An 18,049-nucleotide genomic window follows, 5' to 3' on the forward strand; every position below is an offset into this window, starting at 1 on the left:
TATTTTCCTACTTTTGTTACGCCAAACTGAAGAGGCTCGGACGGTCAAATCTATTCCATAGATCCAATAAGTGGTGCAAAATATAAACCTGAACAACGAATTGTCACTTGTCAAAAAACCACATTGATCCGTTGCATTACATTGAGTTATAAACGTTGTTTTCCAAATGTCCCGTTCGCATTCTATAATATGGAATAATAATTGTGTTTTTATGTTTCACTTGTTACTGAGTGTGGTGTCAGCCTTTGAGTCTTCGAGAGGTATGTACTCTTCTTCTCCGCCCTCATCCATTCTTGCCCAAGTTTGCAGACGAGTCGTGCCAAACAGGACAAATATCAGTCCGCTACAGACGAACACTCCCGCCAAGAACCACATCACTTTTTGCCAACCAGTGATATCAGACTGTGTGAAAGAGAAAAAAAAAAACCCACACGAAATGAAAGAGTCGAGACGGACGGAAAAGTGAAAACAAACAAACAAACAAACCAGAAGCCTCAAAGGAGAAAGGTCGGAAAAATATATAATATAGTTCTCCGACCTTTCTTCTTTGAGGTTACTGGTTTGTTTGGTGGAATAATCAAGGTCACCCCCCTCCCCGTCCCCCTCCCCCTCCTCCCCAAAAATGACCTCCCGATTGTTTACTACAGCGCACTCCCGTTTTAACGAACACGTTTACAACGAAATTCCAGTTACAGCGAAATAAGAATACACCCCGTAGGATTATCTTCTCTAAGATCTTTTGTAAGTTATTTATTTGTTCGGTTATAACAAAATTTTGATATAATGAAAGAAAACTGCAGGTTCCGAGGACTTCGTTATAACGGGAGTCCACTGTAGTAATATACTTTGAAATGTTGTAGTAAAAAGACATTATTATACTGCCTGAAGTCATAACATTTTATGTGTGTGTGTGTGTGTGTGTGTGTGTGTGTGTGTGTTGGATGATTGATATGTATGTTTATGTGTTTAAAAAGAAAGCGGATTTTGTTTTCCTTGATTTTAGAGAGTTATAATGTAAAACCTGATATTGTTTTGCCCAATGGTGGTGATGATGCATTTTGTTATTTATGTAGTGTAGGATTGACGTCATTGTGTACAATGTTTGTGTAAAAAGCAGTTTGTTTTTGTATGATGTTTTGTTTCTGTGAACATTTCTGTTTCTATGATATGGAATGGTACGAAATTCGAATAAAGAATTGTGTTTAATGACAGCAGTTCGTACAGTGTTTGTAGCACCTAAAGTGGAATCTAACGTGTAAGAATCTACTCAGTGGTGTGCTGTAAGGTTTAATTTGCATTTCTGGAGTGGAACTAGAATCCATGGTATGGAGGTAACAATGTTGAGTGTAAATATACAGTAGTGCTTAGCGAATACAGAAATGCAGGTTGTAGATTCGTTGTAAGGTGTTACATTGAGTATATTCAGCATCAATTACCGAGCTCAAAGTGAGATTATGAGTGTCTACAGTACAATCAGAGTGTAGATGCAAGTGATGTTTGACGTATAACACGTAAGAATAAGTACAGGTGGTTTGACTTGTACATACAGCTGTACGTAAGTTCTGTTTCATATCCATATGAATTGTGACTGCAAGTGTATGAAGCAAAGTCACTGAGAGTTAAAGGGGTGATAACACATGTTGTATTTGTACAAAATTACATGTTTGTGCAAAAGTACAAATTAGACAGGATATGCACAACACGGCTAAGTACAGAGCAAGAGTGCCAAATAAAGTGCTCAGATTAATCTGCATGTGTACACAGTAAATGAGCACAATGAGTCAGTGTATTACATATTATACAAAGCTGTTCTTTCAATAAGACAGAAAGAATTTGTAATTTTGGCATACAAGTGTACATTGTAGTAGCAAACTCCTACATACATCTAGCATACATCTAGCATACAAGTGTATAGTAGCAAACTCCCAAGCATTCAATGTGCATGTTCAATTGATACTCCCTGTGTAACAGAAACATGACGATTTATTGGTCACTTTCAATATGTGACAGAGATATAAATCCAGGTGTTGTGTATAATACAATATACATGTATTATGAAGGTAACAAGAGACACTGACAACAAGAGAAGGCTTTGAGTCTATATGCATGTCAGGCAATGCAAAGATTTAATCATATAAAAGTGTATAATGTACAAGACGTGCGTGAATAAATGTACATGTGATTTAGAAGTCCAAGTTCAGTGTACAAGGCATGCATAAGTATTACATGTGATTCACATGTCCAAGTTATTACATGTATTAGCAACAAGGTGCTAATATTTGTTTGTTTACGGTTTTGATCTATTCACAGATCGAATAAACAAGCTTCACGGCTTAACTATCTCAATCCACGGCTGGGCTAAACTCGGGTTCCATTCTTCGATTATTCAACTACTACTTCTACTACTATTTTTATTTTAATCAATATTACTACTATCTATCCTGGTCTACGCAATGAAATCACCGCTCTCTTTACCTGGCACAATGTGACCATATATCTCTTTATTATGTTGGTTGCAAAGATCCAAGGTTTAATGCGTTTCTCTACTAGGCTAATTGAATACGCATTTTGTATTAGTCCAAATTTCTTCACTCAACAGTATGTCTACGTGAAAGCATTCTTCTGGACGTTTCAACTACCTGCAAGTAATCACTGTACCACGTATTACGCTACATAGATGCCGGAAATAATCACGTTTCCACCTTTTGAGAATGCAAGCTTAAAGAGCTTCAGTCCAGTAATAAGTTTGTCTGATAAGGAAGAGTGAAATCTTTTTGGGAATAATAAATATTAAGGAAGTTATGAAATGATGAAGTTTCTCTAATTTTTGCAGAACAGTTCTCATGCAGTTGATCTGAATATGAAAACGAGTAAGCTCATGATGTCATCACTTTACAATATTATTTTCCATCGATCGTGCACACACACACACACACACCCACACACACACACAAATGACGGAAATTGAATGTTTCTGTTATCAAAGTATGAAACATGATGTTATTCCTGTCGAAAAGCTTTAGAATAGAGATCGGATATAGATGTATAAGAATTTGAGACTTGGGCTTAGGCCCTTGCATTTGAATAATAAAAAAACAAACAAACTGGAAATTTCAAACTATTTGGCAAGTTGAGAGATGATGACATCACTACTTTACTTTTTGCATATTCTGTTCAAGAACTGTTTCCTGAAAAACCAGTAAAACTTCGAAATGTATCATAACTTCCTTATTTTTCATCAGATTTATCAAATGTCCATTGTTGTGCTACGAGAATTTTACCCCTTCTGTTCAGACTAATATTTTCAACTGCACTGGAATTTCCCTTAAATAATGTGCTGTGTTCACATTTACCTGCACTTCAGTGAACACTCCTACGATGTAAGGCCCGACAATCCCGCCGAGCGTTCCGGCGGTGTTCACTATACCCATAGCCGAGCCCGCGTAGACTCCGGCTACGTCAAGCAGCGCCACGAAGTGACCAGCAAAGGAAATACCGATTCCGCCCATTGCCAACGTGACGAAGACCACTGACATTGCGATGTTACACCTGGCAAAACCGGTCAGTATGAGACAGAAAGCTCCGGAGAAGAGCCCTGAAATAAAAAAAAAAAAATAAAGAGAATGACAATCCAAGATATGAACACACACACACACACACACAAAACAACAAAACACACACACACACAAATGATATTAGGTAAAACAAACTGTATACTTGACGCTAGTGCAACATAAGGGGGAAGACAGTAATTGTAGTCATTGGTAGTACTCTTGTAAAATATCACATCTCATTAGACTTTTGAATAGTAGGTTGTTGTTTTTTTAAAGTCGATTTCTGTCAGGTGACTTCATTTATTCGGATGTTTTTGTGGTGTTGTTTATTTGTTTGTTTGTTTAAAAAGAAATCCTGCTTTAAAGGGATCGTATATTATTGGCGGAGATGAGGATTGGGCTTTTAACTTTAACTATCAAGAAACCACCCTTAACATAGTAAAGAGCATACCATTCTAAGAGGAATTCAAACGTTATTTTAAAAAAAGTTGGTTTTGGAATGGCTGAGACATCCAAACACAAAGTAAAACAAAGCATTCGTAATAAAAATGGGTCAATGCTTTTTTTATTAGATTGCTCTGTTTTGGGTATCTCGGCCATTTCCAAACCGATCCACCGCCGGCTGAACGTTTTCAAAAGTGTGTGTGTGTGTGTGGGGGGGGGGGCACTTCCGTCATGAGCTAACAAGCAAAAAAAAAAAAAAAAAGCCTTCAGCGCACCTTCTGGTGCCACCTCTGGTGCCACTTCCGGGTTTCTACAGCCGACAAGCAAACAAACAAACAAACAAAACAAATAACAAAACAGGTCTTCAGCGCAAAAACAAAGCCATATACCGCGCTCACACTTCAAGGTTTCTGTCTATTTCTTTCTAGTGCCACTTCCGGTTCCACCGGCCTGCGATTTTCATCAAATAAACGTTGATTTCCTATTGGAATTACATCCTCTTTCACATTTCATACGAAGAGTTTGTTTGCATAAACCGATAAGTCCATTTTTGAAGATTTTGAAGTAAGGTCTCTGTCATAAAGTACAAAATAATAACTTTTAAATGATATATTGGTCACTACATAAAGGTACATTTTTGAAGTTATGGTCAAAAGAAGCAAAAATTTTCTTATCATTCTCTTTATTTTTCTTGACCTTTGATCGCAAATATCTGCATTTGGCAAATATGGACTTATCGGTTTTTGCAAACAAACTCTTCATATGAGGTTTCTCATTATCTCATCAAAAAATGTTAGAAACCTGAAGCTAGGTCTCAACCAAAACAATACAAGCCCTTTTTCTGACATGGTGTACAACAGGGTAACTTATCAATGCCGCCGGGGTAAAAAAAAACAACAAAACAAAACAAAATAAAACAAAACAAAGCAAATCACCAAACAAATGAATAGATGAAAATGCAGCAGAAGCCGTTGTCTAAGGCCATTTTTCTGTAGTGGTATTAATCACAAGAGGATCGAGCCAGCAAAATGTTATCACAGGAGACCGAGTTGCAAGCCACCAGCGAGGGGTAAGCGGCAGCGAGAGGACCAGCCTCTTTCACGATTCTTCTGCGACCAGGTTCCGACCGCCTGTAACTTTCTTCTTTTTTGGGGGGGGGGGGAGGGGAGGGGTGATGTGGCACGTTCGATCGCTTGGTGTCTTGCGAGCACTGCAGTCGTTGAAGGCGGTCGCACGAACCCGAGGCGGTCGTGACAGGTCGCATCCGAACTCTTTACTTTGAACATGCTCAAAATCCAGACATGACAAGATGCGATCGATCAGTTCATACGATCATACGATCACTTTTGCGGTTGTCGTACGAGTGTTCCACGACTTGATAAGAAAGGTCGTAAGATTCGATAGTCGCATTTGGCCGACTGATGGTCGTGCAACTCTCGACCTATAGACATTATTGATAGAGACCAGTCTTGCGTACGATGGATGCGATTGTGCTTTTAAGACCTTGAGCATTATTATACATGGCATATGTTGAGACTGTTACACGGCCAATCGTAGCACACCTTACAACGTTGTACTACTGTTGCACGACTGTATGAGCCTGTATATTATTTATGCCTGTATGGAGAAGAATGGATACTGCTGCTGTTCTTCAAAATCCTCTCATAGGGTGGTCAGGTTCAAGCGCGCCGGAACACTTTTTGTTTCGGGGGGGGGGGGGCCCAAAATGTCTACAGGGGGACATTGTATAGATGATGACTGACAGGGTTAGGGTTAGGGTTAGGGTTAGTATAATACACCCGAAGGGTTTGAAATGCTATTGAGGGAGGTTGTAAGTCCAGTCCAGGGACTTATAGCCTCCCGAAATAGCATTTTAAACCCTGAGGGTGGAACGTTTGGTACATGTTCCCGACAACAAAAGTAATCATTTGTTATAATGGGTTAGTCAAATACGTCAAGGTCAACCACCAGCACAACGCACTCGATCGCTCGCGCAGATCCAAATTCACTGTGCGCGGGTCCTTCTGTCATTTGTTACCTGAAAATGTTTTCCCATGGGAGAACATTACAAAAATGTTCTCCCATGGGCGAACGTAACGAATGTTCCTCCATCACGTGACTGTGTTTAGCCAATCACTAACCAGTATTTCACTAACCCATTTGATATTAATTTTTATGTGACGGTGTGAGATCCTCGGCGAGGGAGCGAAGCGACCGCGGGATGGGGGGGGGGGAGGGGGAGGGTGAGGGGGAATACCCCCTCCCACGGTACGGACTTTTTTTTTTGTAAAAACAGAGTATAAATTCGCGTTTATAGAGCATTAAAAACAAATTTCTAGGGAATCAAACATAGTAAAACAAAATTACTGCGAAGGACTATGATTATAACTTACGTGGGCACATGTACGTGACGGTGTCAGATCCTTGGCGAGGGTGTGGATTTTTAAATGGAGAGTGTGGGTCGGTAACAACCCTGGTTATTACTGAAGTTGTATGTCCTGCACCCTCTTCTTGAATAGATCTAGAGAGGAGCAGTTGACAGCATCCGGAGGAAGGCTGTTTCACAATCGAGTGGCATCCGGGAAGAACGATGACTGGTAACATACAAGCTGTAATGTTCTTGTGTGAGGGACAACAAGTTTCAGGGTATGTTCACGATGCAGGTACGGAGATTGTGCAGGTATACTGTGTAAGTCTGTGGGATGTCCACTAGGGAGTTCAAGACCCTGTACATCATTACTGCCTTCAGCTGGGCTCTGCGTTCTTGAAGTGTTTGCCAATGCAGCTGGTGAATCATTGGCGTAACGCTACTTGTCCATCGATAGTCGGTAAGGACAAAACGTGCAAAACGTTGCTGGACTTTCTCTAGTTTGGTGATGTTCTCCTTTGTAGAGGGGTCCTAGAGAGTGCAGGCATATTCCAGGGCAGGGCGAGACAGAGTTGTGTATAACACTGGATTTTTGCTTTCCTTGGGCAGGCGTTGATGTTCCTTCTGAGGAAAGCTGATGTTGAATTTGCTTTCTTGCTTAAGGTATCAACATGATGGTTCAAACTGAGGTTTTTAGTTATGTGGACTCCAAAGTACTTCGCAGTATCCACCCTCAAAAGTGTCTGCCCATGGAGGTAGTAGGACTGGTGATAGGCTTCTGTTTCTTGGTTACAGTGAGGACCCGACACTTTGGGGGATTAAACTTCATGATCCAATCCTGTTCACACTGCTGAAAAACATCAATTCAGTCCTGCTGTAGTGCAAAAGAATCCTGTTCTGAGGTGATTTTGCGATATAGCAATTAGTCATCAGCGAACAGACGTACTCTCGTATAAGAAGTCAAGTACTCTAGCAAATCACTGATGTAAAGAAGACACATCAATGGTCCTAGGACACTGCCTTGTGGCACCACAGATGTAACGTCAGCGATTTTCGAGGATGACCCTTTAAGGATCACCTGTAGAGTACGGTTCTGCAGGAATTCAATTTTATAGTCATAATATATTTTGATAGCGGATGACTATGCCAAAATACCATGCGCCTATACCGACACCAAGTAGCTATTCCAGGACTAAAGCATAAGCGTGGATACTAAAAGCATATCAGAACTATAATCTAACTTGAATCTTACACACTAAAATATAAAGGTTCAAATTTGCACCCTATTTGTCCCTATAGCAGCACCCTGGGGTGCACAATTGCACCTTTTATTATGCATTAAATCTCTTAATATTTATATTCGTACCTACAAAGATGCAGCCATATCCATCAGAGTGTAAGTTTGATCTTACGAGTGAAGCCTTGGTACTGGTGGTCCAAATTTTCAATTCACAATGTATTAATGTTTATATGGTGCATGTTTGCACCCTTGATTCGCACAAAACTGACGGTGCAAATTCGCACCCCTGCAGGCTAAAGATTCGGCGTATTGCACCTCTAAGGGTGCAAACTGCTTATTGGGTGCAAGGTCGCACCCTGTAGGGTGGTTGTATAGCGACAATTTGGAGGTTCAAATTTGTACCCGTAATTCTTAGTGTGTACTGACAAATTCTCATAAAGCATACATTTTGACGCATTATCACTTATTAAGAGATACGATCAGCTGTGGTCTACCTATGGCTGACATCAGTTTTCGAATCGTCGTCTTCTCCATGATTTCCCGCGCCAGAAGTCGGTCCGTCAGGTAGCTCCCTGATATCATGGCGACGAACTGGAGAGTAAATGGAAGCGCCGAGTACACACCCGTCTGTGCAGAGTGAACCGTAAACGAAAGATTGCGTAATTACTACATGTGCGACGCTGCTTTATGTGCAAGTCCACTTGAAAAAGACTATAATCAGAAAGAAATCTTATCACTATCGGATACAAAGTCCAAAAATTCTTAATTCACTTTCACATTTTTGTATTTTGTTTTTAGCCAAAAAATAAAATGAATAAGTGTCAAATAATTTGTTTTTTTTTTCTAACTAAACTAAAATGAAACGATAAGTCAGTGTAAGTAAAGCACTGATATAAAAAAATGACGGTGAAAGTACCACACTGATTAACATTAGACATTCCCTATAGTCATCCGTATCACTATCAACATTACTTTCAACATGAATATCATCATTTTTTTTTATTATCTTATTCATTATCGGGTCAATAGGGTCCTTCATTCCTTATGTCATCACCTGTTCAATAGGCACCCTGATACCATCGCTGAAATAGAGCGGTAGATTGGCGAGGAGCGTGGACATACCGAGCATGTAGGTAAAGTGCGTGAAGACCAGCACCCATATGGCAGGTGAGGTCAGCATTGCACCCCACGGTACTGACACGTTTCTTTTCTAAACAAATAGAAAGAGAGAGAGGAAAGTCAAGGCGTGTTTAAATGTCTAAAATCGAGTACAAATGCTATACTCTATGAAACTAAACAACAGGTCGACCTCAAATTTGGCGGATAATAAATTTTCACCTTAATTGAAAGATGGGATATTATGACATATAGTGGCACTGAGTTGACACATAATTTCCTTACATTTCTACTTGTTTTACTGTTGCCATCATCATGGTATCCTAAAAAAAACAAATCCGTTAACATTAATATGCTGATTCCGCATTCCTGTTTCCCAGACTATTCACTTTTAAATGAATAATAAGTATACTTGCCTCGCTTAAAGCCATAATTTACCATTTGCAGATGAAACAAAAACCCAGCATTAGTGCTTTAGCATGGTTCTAAAATGTGAGTTAGGGATAGAAACAACCACTGTAAAAATTTGAATCCATATAATCGATGTTGAGTATTGTTAAATACACAAAATGTGAACAATAGTTATAACAAAAATGTATCCAGACTAAAACGTCTACAGTTATGGTTTACTGAGAAAAATACTGATATCTCCTTATATTTTAGGCTTTATTGAGATTTGTTTTTATGGTAGGATGTTTTGTGATATAACAGAAAAAAAACATATACATCAAATATGATATCTTGAACATTTTCTACAAATTCTACAGCAACATGCCTCAGAAACTTCTCAAGAAATGTTCGTGTTTTGCTCATATTATGCTCAGACTTTGAAATTGCACAGGACGTAAATGAACAAACCGTTCAACCAAGTACTCGAACTGTAATAATCGACTGAGTTGGTTAATGATGTTTAAAGGATGACAAACATCCCCGAGTACACAAACGTTTTGAATATCACGTTGTCACAACATAATTATTGCCTGACAAATATTATGGTAATGCTGTGTAGCTTTCATGACTCTCCATCACCTGTTGCCGACTGAGTGACATTATTGAAAACTTTTACACGATAGAATCTATACTACTCTATACCATTGCAGGATGTAGGATAAAAATGGCGGTTTCTTGTTTCTGTCAAATTATCCTGGCCCCGACACTAACCCTAACCATGTCAATGATTAATTTTACCGAGCCTGAAAAACGGAGCCCTTCTTTCAAGTACGTTCTCTCTTCCACCGATATCCACGGGTGATCCGCGGGCGAGCTGTACCCAAGGAAAGACCAAGCGATGACCCATAATACCCCGCACGATCCTGCGGTGAAGGACAGAAACCTGTACAGTCCCAATCATTATTGCAATGCTTGCAAACATCTTAGGTAGATCAGAAATTTAAAACGAGTCTCCGAAAAGACAAACAAAATAGGACTGAAATAATGACCACAAATAATAACTGAGACGGGAGAAAGAGTCTCTCTTATATTGACAATGAAGGGTTTCTGGGACGAATACTGTACTATATGGCTTTCTAAAGGCCAGTCGGTAGAGCACCGGACTAGCAATCCGAAGATCTCGGGTTCGAATCACAATGGGAGCCCATTTTCTTTGCTCATTTTCCACTTTTTTTTTTTTTAAATCAGGTTTTTTATTAATTCATCTGGTAGCCTATAGTATATTATGCAACTTGTTTGCGTCGGGACAGGCAAAATAACACAACAGATATCAAGACTTCTCGGACGATCTTGCCTCTTGAGTCATTGGATCACGCCCGACATGTCTGACACTGACCTCGTAGTCGACCAACACAAGTCGGATTCATCGGACATCGATCCGATACAATTCTGTGGGTGGCCGGAAAAAGCAAACTATGCTTCCGACGAGAGACCAATGAGAAAAAAAAAAATCGGTGGGACGGAGATATTATCCAGAATGACTCAAATCATTGCAGATCAATACTGACCGTAAATGTAGAAAGTAAAAGGCCATCCGCCGGCTATATCTAGGTTGATCAGAAAACCTGTGAGTGCGTTGCCGATGATTTTGCCTAAGTTGAAACCTAGCACAAAGAGACAAAAATCTCGATGAAAATAAAAAAAAAAAAGATTGAAAAGCGCGGGAAAAGCAAAAAGCTTGGAGGTACAGTGTTTCTGTATTATCGAAAATGAAAATAGATCTTAAATTCTATTTTATATGGCAAAGTGATTAGACAGAAGACTCATCGTGCAGTCAACAGCCAGAGACAAATTTTCATGAGTCGTATTTTTGTAATGAGATACCATACTATACTACTCTAATTATTGCACCTACTGTGTCATACAGAATATGCTCTGTTGCAATGAACACTTTCTCTTTCCTTCTCTTATATGTTAGCTTTCCTTTTTTTTTTCTCTCCCCTTTCTCTCTTTTTCTATGTATATTCATATGCAATATATACACACACACACACATATATATATAATATATATGTATATATATATATATATATATATATATATATATATGAAGAGATTGTTTGCAAAAACCAATAAGTCCATATTTGCCAAATGGAGATATTTGCGATTAAAGGTCAAGAAAAATAAAGAGAATAATAAAAAAATTGTTGCTTCTTTTGACCATAACTTCAAAAATGCACCTTTATTGTAGTGACCAATATATCATTTAAAAGCTATTATTTTGCACTTTATGACAGAGACCATACTTCAAAATCTTCAAGAATGGACTTATCGGTTTTTGCGAACAAACTCTTCAATGTATGTATAATGTTTTCTATGTAACCTATGTACGGCTTAATGTCTCTCCCTCTCTCTTTCACTCTCTATGCCTGATACTAGTGCATCTCACGTAGCTTCCACTACTTTCTGGAGGGGTTATATCATTATAAGGTTTTTTTGTTTTGTGTGTGTGTGTGTTTTGGTCTTATGCTAGAAGAACGGCCATTAGCTTACAATATGTTGGGTGGTAAAAGCGCTTGGTTTTGTTCCAACATGTTATTTAGAAACAGTGGATGGCATAAAACGTTAATATTAGATATCATGGTTTTTAAGGAGGTCTAAAAGTTAGCACCTGTTGTAATTTGGATCTGATAGTGGAACAATAATTGAGTATCTGAATATAAGAACGACCCAAGTCCATGGAAGACCATTTCGAGTAAACTTTAAAAAAAAAAAAAAAAAAAAAAAAAACTTCATATCTTTTTTTATTTGTCCAATAATATTCTATTTAACTGTGATGGGAAAGCAACATTGTATATACAAATTAGAACATAGTATATTGTGATGACAATTAACATTTACATTAATTGTGGAGAGGCCATTTTGTGTGATGGACTTGGGTCGTTCTTTGAATTATATACACGATATTCTGCTATAGAGATGAGAGAAGGGCGAGAGAGGGCGCTATAATATGAATGTAAGAATGACCCAAGTCCTTCATTCTTACATTCATATAAGATTTAACTCATTCATTTCAGGCACTTCCGGGGGTAATTAGGATTTATCATTTATACACAAGATGAGTCCATGCATAAGCTACAATTTCCCATGTCGAACTAAATTTGGCCAAAAATTGGACTTGTTCTTATTAGTCAAGGCGCTCATTCCTGTAAGGGGCTTAATTAAGGAGTTTTTTTTTTTTTTAAATATATGTTTTATTGATTTCAACTATTGGCATACAAACATAAATCATTTCCAATTATGGTATACAAATAACACAAACAAGAAAAATAAGTTTGCGAAAAAAGAAAAAGAGAAAAAGAGAAAAAAGGCAGCAAAGTAGAGGTACGTTCGACCTTCAGTCCTCCATCAAAGGGGAGAAGGGAAATGAAAAGCCGGAAGATACGCTGTAGTTTACAACAAAAATAAGAGATGATTTCGATTCGCCAAAGAAAGAGGGAAAAAGGGAAAACTCACCTACACTTTGAATGTATAACTATAGAGATGAAAAAGATAGAAGTGGAGGGAGTATCTATTCCCTCCCAAGCATACACATTGTAAAGACACTCTAACGTATATTCTACATACCTTGTAAACATACCAACCTAACAAAATAGATTGTACATAAATGTACATACATACAGCTAAAGGTTCGAAAGAACTGCCCTCTTCTCCACATTCCTTTAAATGCCGAAAATCTCGAAAAAAGAAGAAGAATCAACTACAGATGTATAAACAAACAACTGGGTACTCTGTACGCGGAAATATTTATCAACATGTAGTTCCCAACACCCTTGGCAGAGGACAACTCGGTCGGCAAAGGTGCAGACAGCAATATAACAACAGTATTTGAAAGTTAACAGGATAAATATATAAGATAAATATAACAAGGTAAATATACATGTAACAAGAGTGGAATCATGATTTAAAAGGTACAATATGCATATGCACGTTACAAATCAAACTTCCATTTTTTTGAAATGGGTTGATAATTTGCCTCTCTTTTTTGCCAATTCTGTTTCATTCAGACTTTTAATAAAAGACTTTACTGCCACATAATTAGGATTACCACCTTTAAATTTGCACACATAAATAAAATATTTAACTGCCAGAAAAAGAAATGTCAAAAATTTATCCTTGACAACCCAAAAAAATTTATTAAAATCTGTTAAATTAAAATTTAAATCATACTTGTTATGTATTAAGCGTAACAAATCATTCCAAATGGGGCTTACCTTCTCACAATCACAAAAAGATGTATTATTGTTTCTTCAACTTTATTGCAAAAACTACAATTGGGGGAGTTCTTCCGTTTAATCTTGCATAAAAAGGAATTCAAGGCTATGGTATTATGAAATAATTTAAAATAAAAGTAGCGTAAATGAGTATTTATAGTACATCTAAAGTTATTAATATGCACAGTTTCCCAGTTAATATCATGCGGAAGAGCTACTTTACTGCCCCAAAATACATATCGTGTGTCTGGAACACACTTATCCAACAATATATTATAAGCATAACAGGGTACCTTTTTCGTTTTAACCAAATGCTCAGAGAGGGTATCAATAACATCAACATTTGTGTTACTTGGGTAATCAAATCACTCATGAGGAATATGTTTAATTAAAAAGTTGTATTTTCTTCTATCAGATTTGGGAACTTCACAGTCTAACACAAATTCTTCAAATAATCTATAACCAGGTAAAGGTAGATTGAATAAGTCCGCAATTGTACGAACATTTTTAGCATACCAAGTATCATAACATAAAAACTGCTTAGATTTTGAACGAATTAGCCTGTTAAACCACAGTGACTGACATAAAACAAGGTCTGAAAATTTATGTCCAAAAAGAAGCCTTCTCTCTGAAACTGTACCATGTACGTAAAGATTCTGCTAACTGTATGCTATTCAAAGATCTCAATATACATTCAGGAGCATAAGATTTCCATAACACATCTCTGTCTGCATTAAATTTTTCTAAAAAGGATACTTCAATAGTCTTCCACAAACAATTATAATCTTTATCAAGCAAACATTTCACCCAGGACATTTTTTGAACAAGTGCGAACATCTGAACATCAGTCATACGCAAGCCACAGTGAAGATAATCGTTACACATCATTTTTCTCTGCACCCTATCTCGACCTAAGGAAAGATTTCTCATTCGCCAACAATTGAGAGTTTGTTCAATTCTTTTCAATCTCTCTTTATAATTAAAATCAAAAAGTAATCCAAGATTAAGAGAAAAATTACTTCCTAATGACTTAAAATTTGAGGTTTTCCAATTAATTCCTTGAGCTGAAGGAGAAAATTCCTGACACCCCTTTTTACTTCCAATCCATATAGCTTCTGATTTACTTCTGTTAATTTTACATCCAGATAATGATCCAAAAATATGCAAAGTATCAAAAAGGTGATCAAATGAGTCATTTGAACCATCTATGAAACAAACTGAGTCATCAGCTAATAAAGAAATATTTGCTTCTTGGTCCCCAACAGAAATACCATTAATATTGTTATTCTGCCGAATTGACAAAGCCATTACTTCTATCACAAATAAAAATAAATAAGGAGATATAGGACAACCTTGAAAAATACCCCTTTGCATAGTAATACAATCAGTTAAAAACCCATTATTCATTACATAACTTTGTCGTCCTGAATATATTACCTTTATCAAATTAAAAAGAATCTCCAAAGTTGAAGTGTTTCAAAACTTGGAACAAAAAATCATGCTTAACACTATCAAAGGCCTTTTTTATGTCCAATAATAAGATAACACCAGGAATATCATTAAAATCAGCATATTCAATAATATCTAAAATAAGTGTATATTATTACCAATAAATCGTCCTTTTAAAAAACCAGATTGATCTGAATGAATTAAATTATTTATGTATTTTTTCAAACGAGTAGCTAAACACTTCGCTAAAATTTTATAATCAACCGTCAATAGTGTTATAGGTCTATAATTCTTAATATATAAAAGATCTTTATCCTTCTTTGGGAGTAATGTTATTACACCATTTCTTTGAGATAACGACAATAATCCACTCTGCATGGAATAATTATATGAGTTCAGCAACATATCACAAATATCAGGCCAAAAAAATGTATAAAATTCAACAGGAAGGCCATCATAACCTGGTGTCTTATTAAATTTCATAGACTTAATTACATCATATAGTTCTTGTTTTGTGAGGGGTTTCTCAAGAGAAGCTTTTTCATCTTCTGTTAATTTTGGGATATCAATGTTGTTCAAAAATACTTCACTTCTGCGGCCAATATCATGTATTGAACCATCATCTTTACAGGAATACAGTTTACTATAAAAATCACTTATTTCTTTTAGATAACAGTTTGGTCCACAATCAAATTTCCTTTACTATCATTCAATCTGTTTATACTCTTATTCTGCCATTGCCTATTTTCTAAGTTACAAAAATATTTAGAACTTTTTTCTCCCTCTTCTAACCAACGGACTCTAGAACGAATTATATGACATTTTGTTTCAAAATCATATATCTTATCTAATTTGGCTTCCATTTCCTCCAATAATAAAAAAATCATGATCTGAGGTATTTGCAACATTTGATAACTTCATCCTTATTCTACTAATTTCAGCAAGCAGCTTATCTTTTTCTTTATTTCTTTCTCTCTTTTTTCTAGTTGTATATTCTATACACACACCCGTAATCACACACTTTAAGGAGTCCCACAAACTATTAGGATTACACTGTGAACCTTTGTGAATATCTTTAAAATTGTTTATATTATCCTTAATCAAATTAACAGCATCATGATTTAAATAATAACATTTCAGCTTCCAAAATCCCCGTTCTTTATTGGTTGATTATCAGTAAACTCCAAAGAAACAACAGAATGATCTGATTGGATTCCAGGGATAATTTTAGATTTAACACAATTATGTAAAAAAATATTTGAAACGAGAATAAAATCTAATCGAGACAAAACCCTTGGGGTTTTCTGATGCCTTGTGTATTGTTTCAATGTGGGATGAAAATTTCTCCATATGTCACATAATCCAAAATCCTCCATTATGACCGACAACATTTCACTGGATTTTATATTAGAATGGCGTGTCCTACCACCCTGGTAATCCAAGGGGCCGATGACTTTATTAAAATCCCCTCCCACAATTAACGATGAACCATTTGTATTTTCAACTTCACCAAACACTTCTAATAAAAAATTAGGGTCGTCATTATTCGGAGCATATACATTCACCAAAATTACAGATAAACTATTCAATAATGCATCAATTATCAAAAATCTACCATTAGGGTTCCTAAATATAGAGTTGACCTTGACAGATACAGAATTTCTTATCAATATGGCAACCCCCCTGCTGTTAGAAGAAAAACTTGAGAACCAAGCAGATTCCCCCCAAAGACATTTCCAATAATTTTCATCATTTTTTTTTCAGAGTGTGTTTCCTGTAAAAATATAATATCGCATCAATACTTTTCATAAAATTAAAAACCTTCCTTCGTTTTACACGGTCTTGCAATCCACGGCAATTAAAAGAACGCAGCTTCAATAACATTTTGCTAACAAATAAACTCCATAGTCACAATATCTGAAAATTACTCTAGTTAAGTTTACAAACACACAAGTACCTGTACATTTAAATCCCAAATAGAATGTATCCTGTAACTTCATAGAGCAAACAATATCAGCACACAAAATACAGAAGCTGCCATTAACCCTATAAAGCCCAAGGGGGGGGGGCACATTGTGCCCCCCTACCATATTTTCGTTTGCCACTCCTACACCCTCTACTCGATTTCAACCAAATTTGGTGACTTTTTCTAAAATCTTATTGCGAACATTTTGATATATAGTTTAGCTATGTCCGATATTGCTGGTTGCCATGGCAACCGTAAACTGACAACCATGTTCGTCAGATTTTGAATGATTTTCTGTTCCAATTTCACTTAACAATATAATAATGGATGAAATGGGGGTTTTCTTGGCTGTAATTTGCTGAAGGACCAAAATGTGAAGCAATTATGGTTGTGAATTACCCTGAAATGGTCTTCTTATTATTTCCTTTGTTTTTTATATGACATAGGCATCAAACAATAAATATAATAGAAATAATCTAAAATACAGCATTTTCCAGAGACTACCCTTTTATTTTGTGTTATCTTCACACAAGCTTTGTCTGTAATATCATTTTTTATCATATTATCAATCTGCAAACTCAAAATTTCAATATTTTGGAAATATGAAATGTGATACCAATATATGAACCCATTCCAAGCAATACGTCATAGGTTTCATATATTTCTTTATATTGTAACGAGTAGCGAACCCACGTGTTGACCTTGAGAAATTTCAACCATAACAAATAGTGAAGGTTGACTTGCTTTTCCTTTTTGGTAAATATGGAAATGATTAATATGAAATAAAAACATATATACTGGGGATAAAGAAATAAAAAGAAAAAACATGATTTTAGCATATTTCCTATGTATTTCTGTATATTTTGGTAAATAGCGCCCTCAGTGGATGACCTTGAGAAATTTCAAATGTTGGGTCATGTAGAGTATGAGTTGCTCTACCCATGTGCCAAATATGACGGTCATACATCATATAATAAAGAAGTTATATAGGGGGGGGGGCACAATGTGCCCCCCCCCCCCCCCTTGGGCCTGCAAGGGGTCAAAATAGCTTGGGCTTTATAGGGTTAAACAAACACAGTGTAATAATGAATTTAAAAAAAGAGAAAAAAAAGGACATATTGAGACAGACGTATGTAACATAGGAGGGAAAGCACAAGATGAAAAACAGGACCTAAAATCAAAACTCGGTCCTGAATGCATGTGCTAAAAAACCCCACAGAGATCACGACAAAACATGGAGGCACCAAA

The 18,049-nt window shown here is 36.7% G+C and overlaps 1 protein-coding gene across 1 annotated transcript in view; it reads right to left on the reverse strand.

Annotated features, from left to right (window-relative positions):
- Window positions 1-216: 216 nt before the first annotated feature.
- LOC140239765 (sialin-like) overlaps window positions 217-18,049 on the reverse strand; it is a 65,271-nt gene continuing 47,438 nt past the window's right edge. Inside the window, exons 4-9 of the mRNA XM_072319585.1 lie at window positions 10,681-10,776; window positions 9,911-10,035; window positions 8,661-8,816; window positions 8,101-8,233; window positions 3,354-3,595; window positions 217-402 (exon numbers count right to left, since the gene is read on the reverse strand). Coding sequence (XP_072175686.1) covers window positions 217-402; window positions 3,354-3,595; window positions 8,101-8,233; window positions 8,661-8,816; window positions 9,911-10,035; window positions 10,681-10,776 — 938 coding nt within the window. The remainder of the gene's footprint in view (window positions 403-3,353; window positions 3,596-8,100; window positions 8,234-8,660; window positions 8,817-9,910; window positions 10,036-10,680; window positions 10,777-18,049) is intronic.

Source organism: Diadema setosum, chromosome 16 (genome assembly GCF_964275005.1).
Source record: "Diadema setosum chromosome 16, eeDiaSeto1, whole genome shotgun sequence".
Classification (NCBI taxonomy): Eukaryota; Metazoa; Echinodermata; class Echinoidea; order Diadematoida; family Diadematidae; genus Diadema; species Diadema setosum.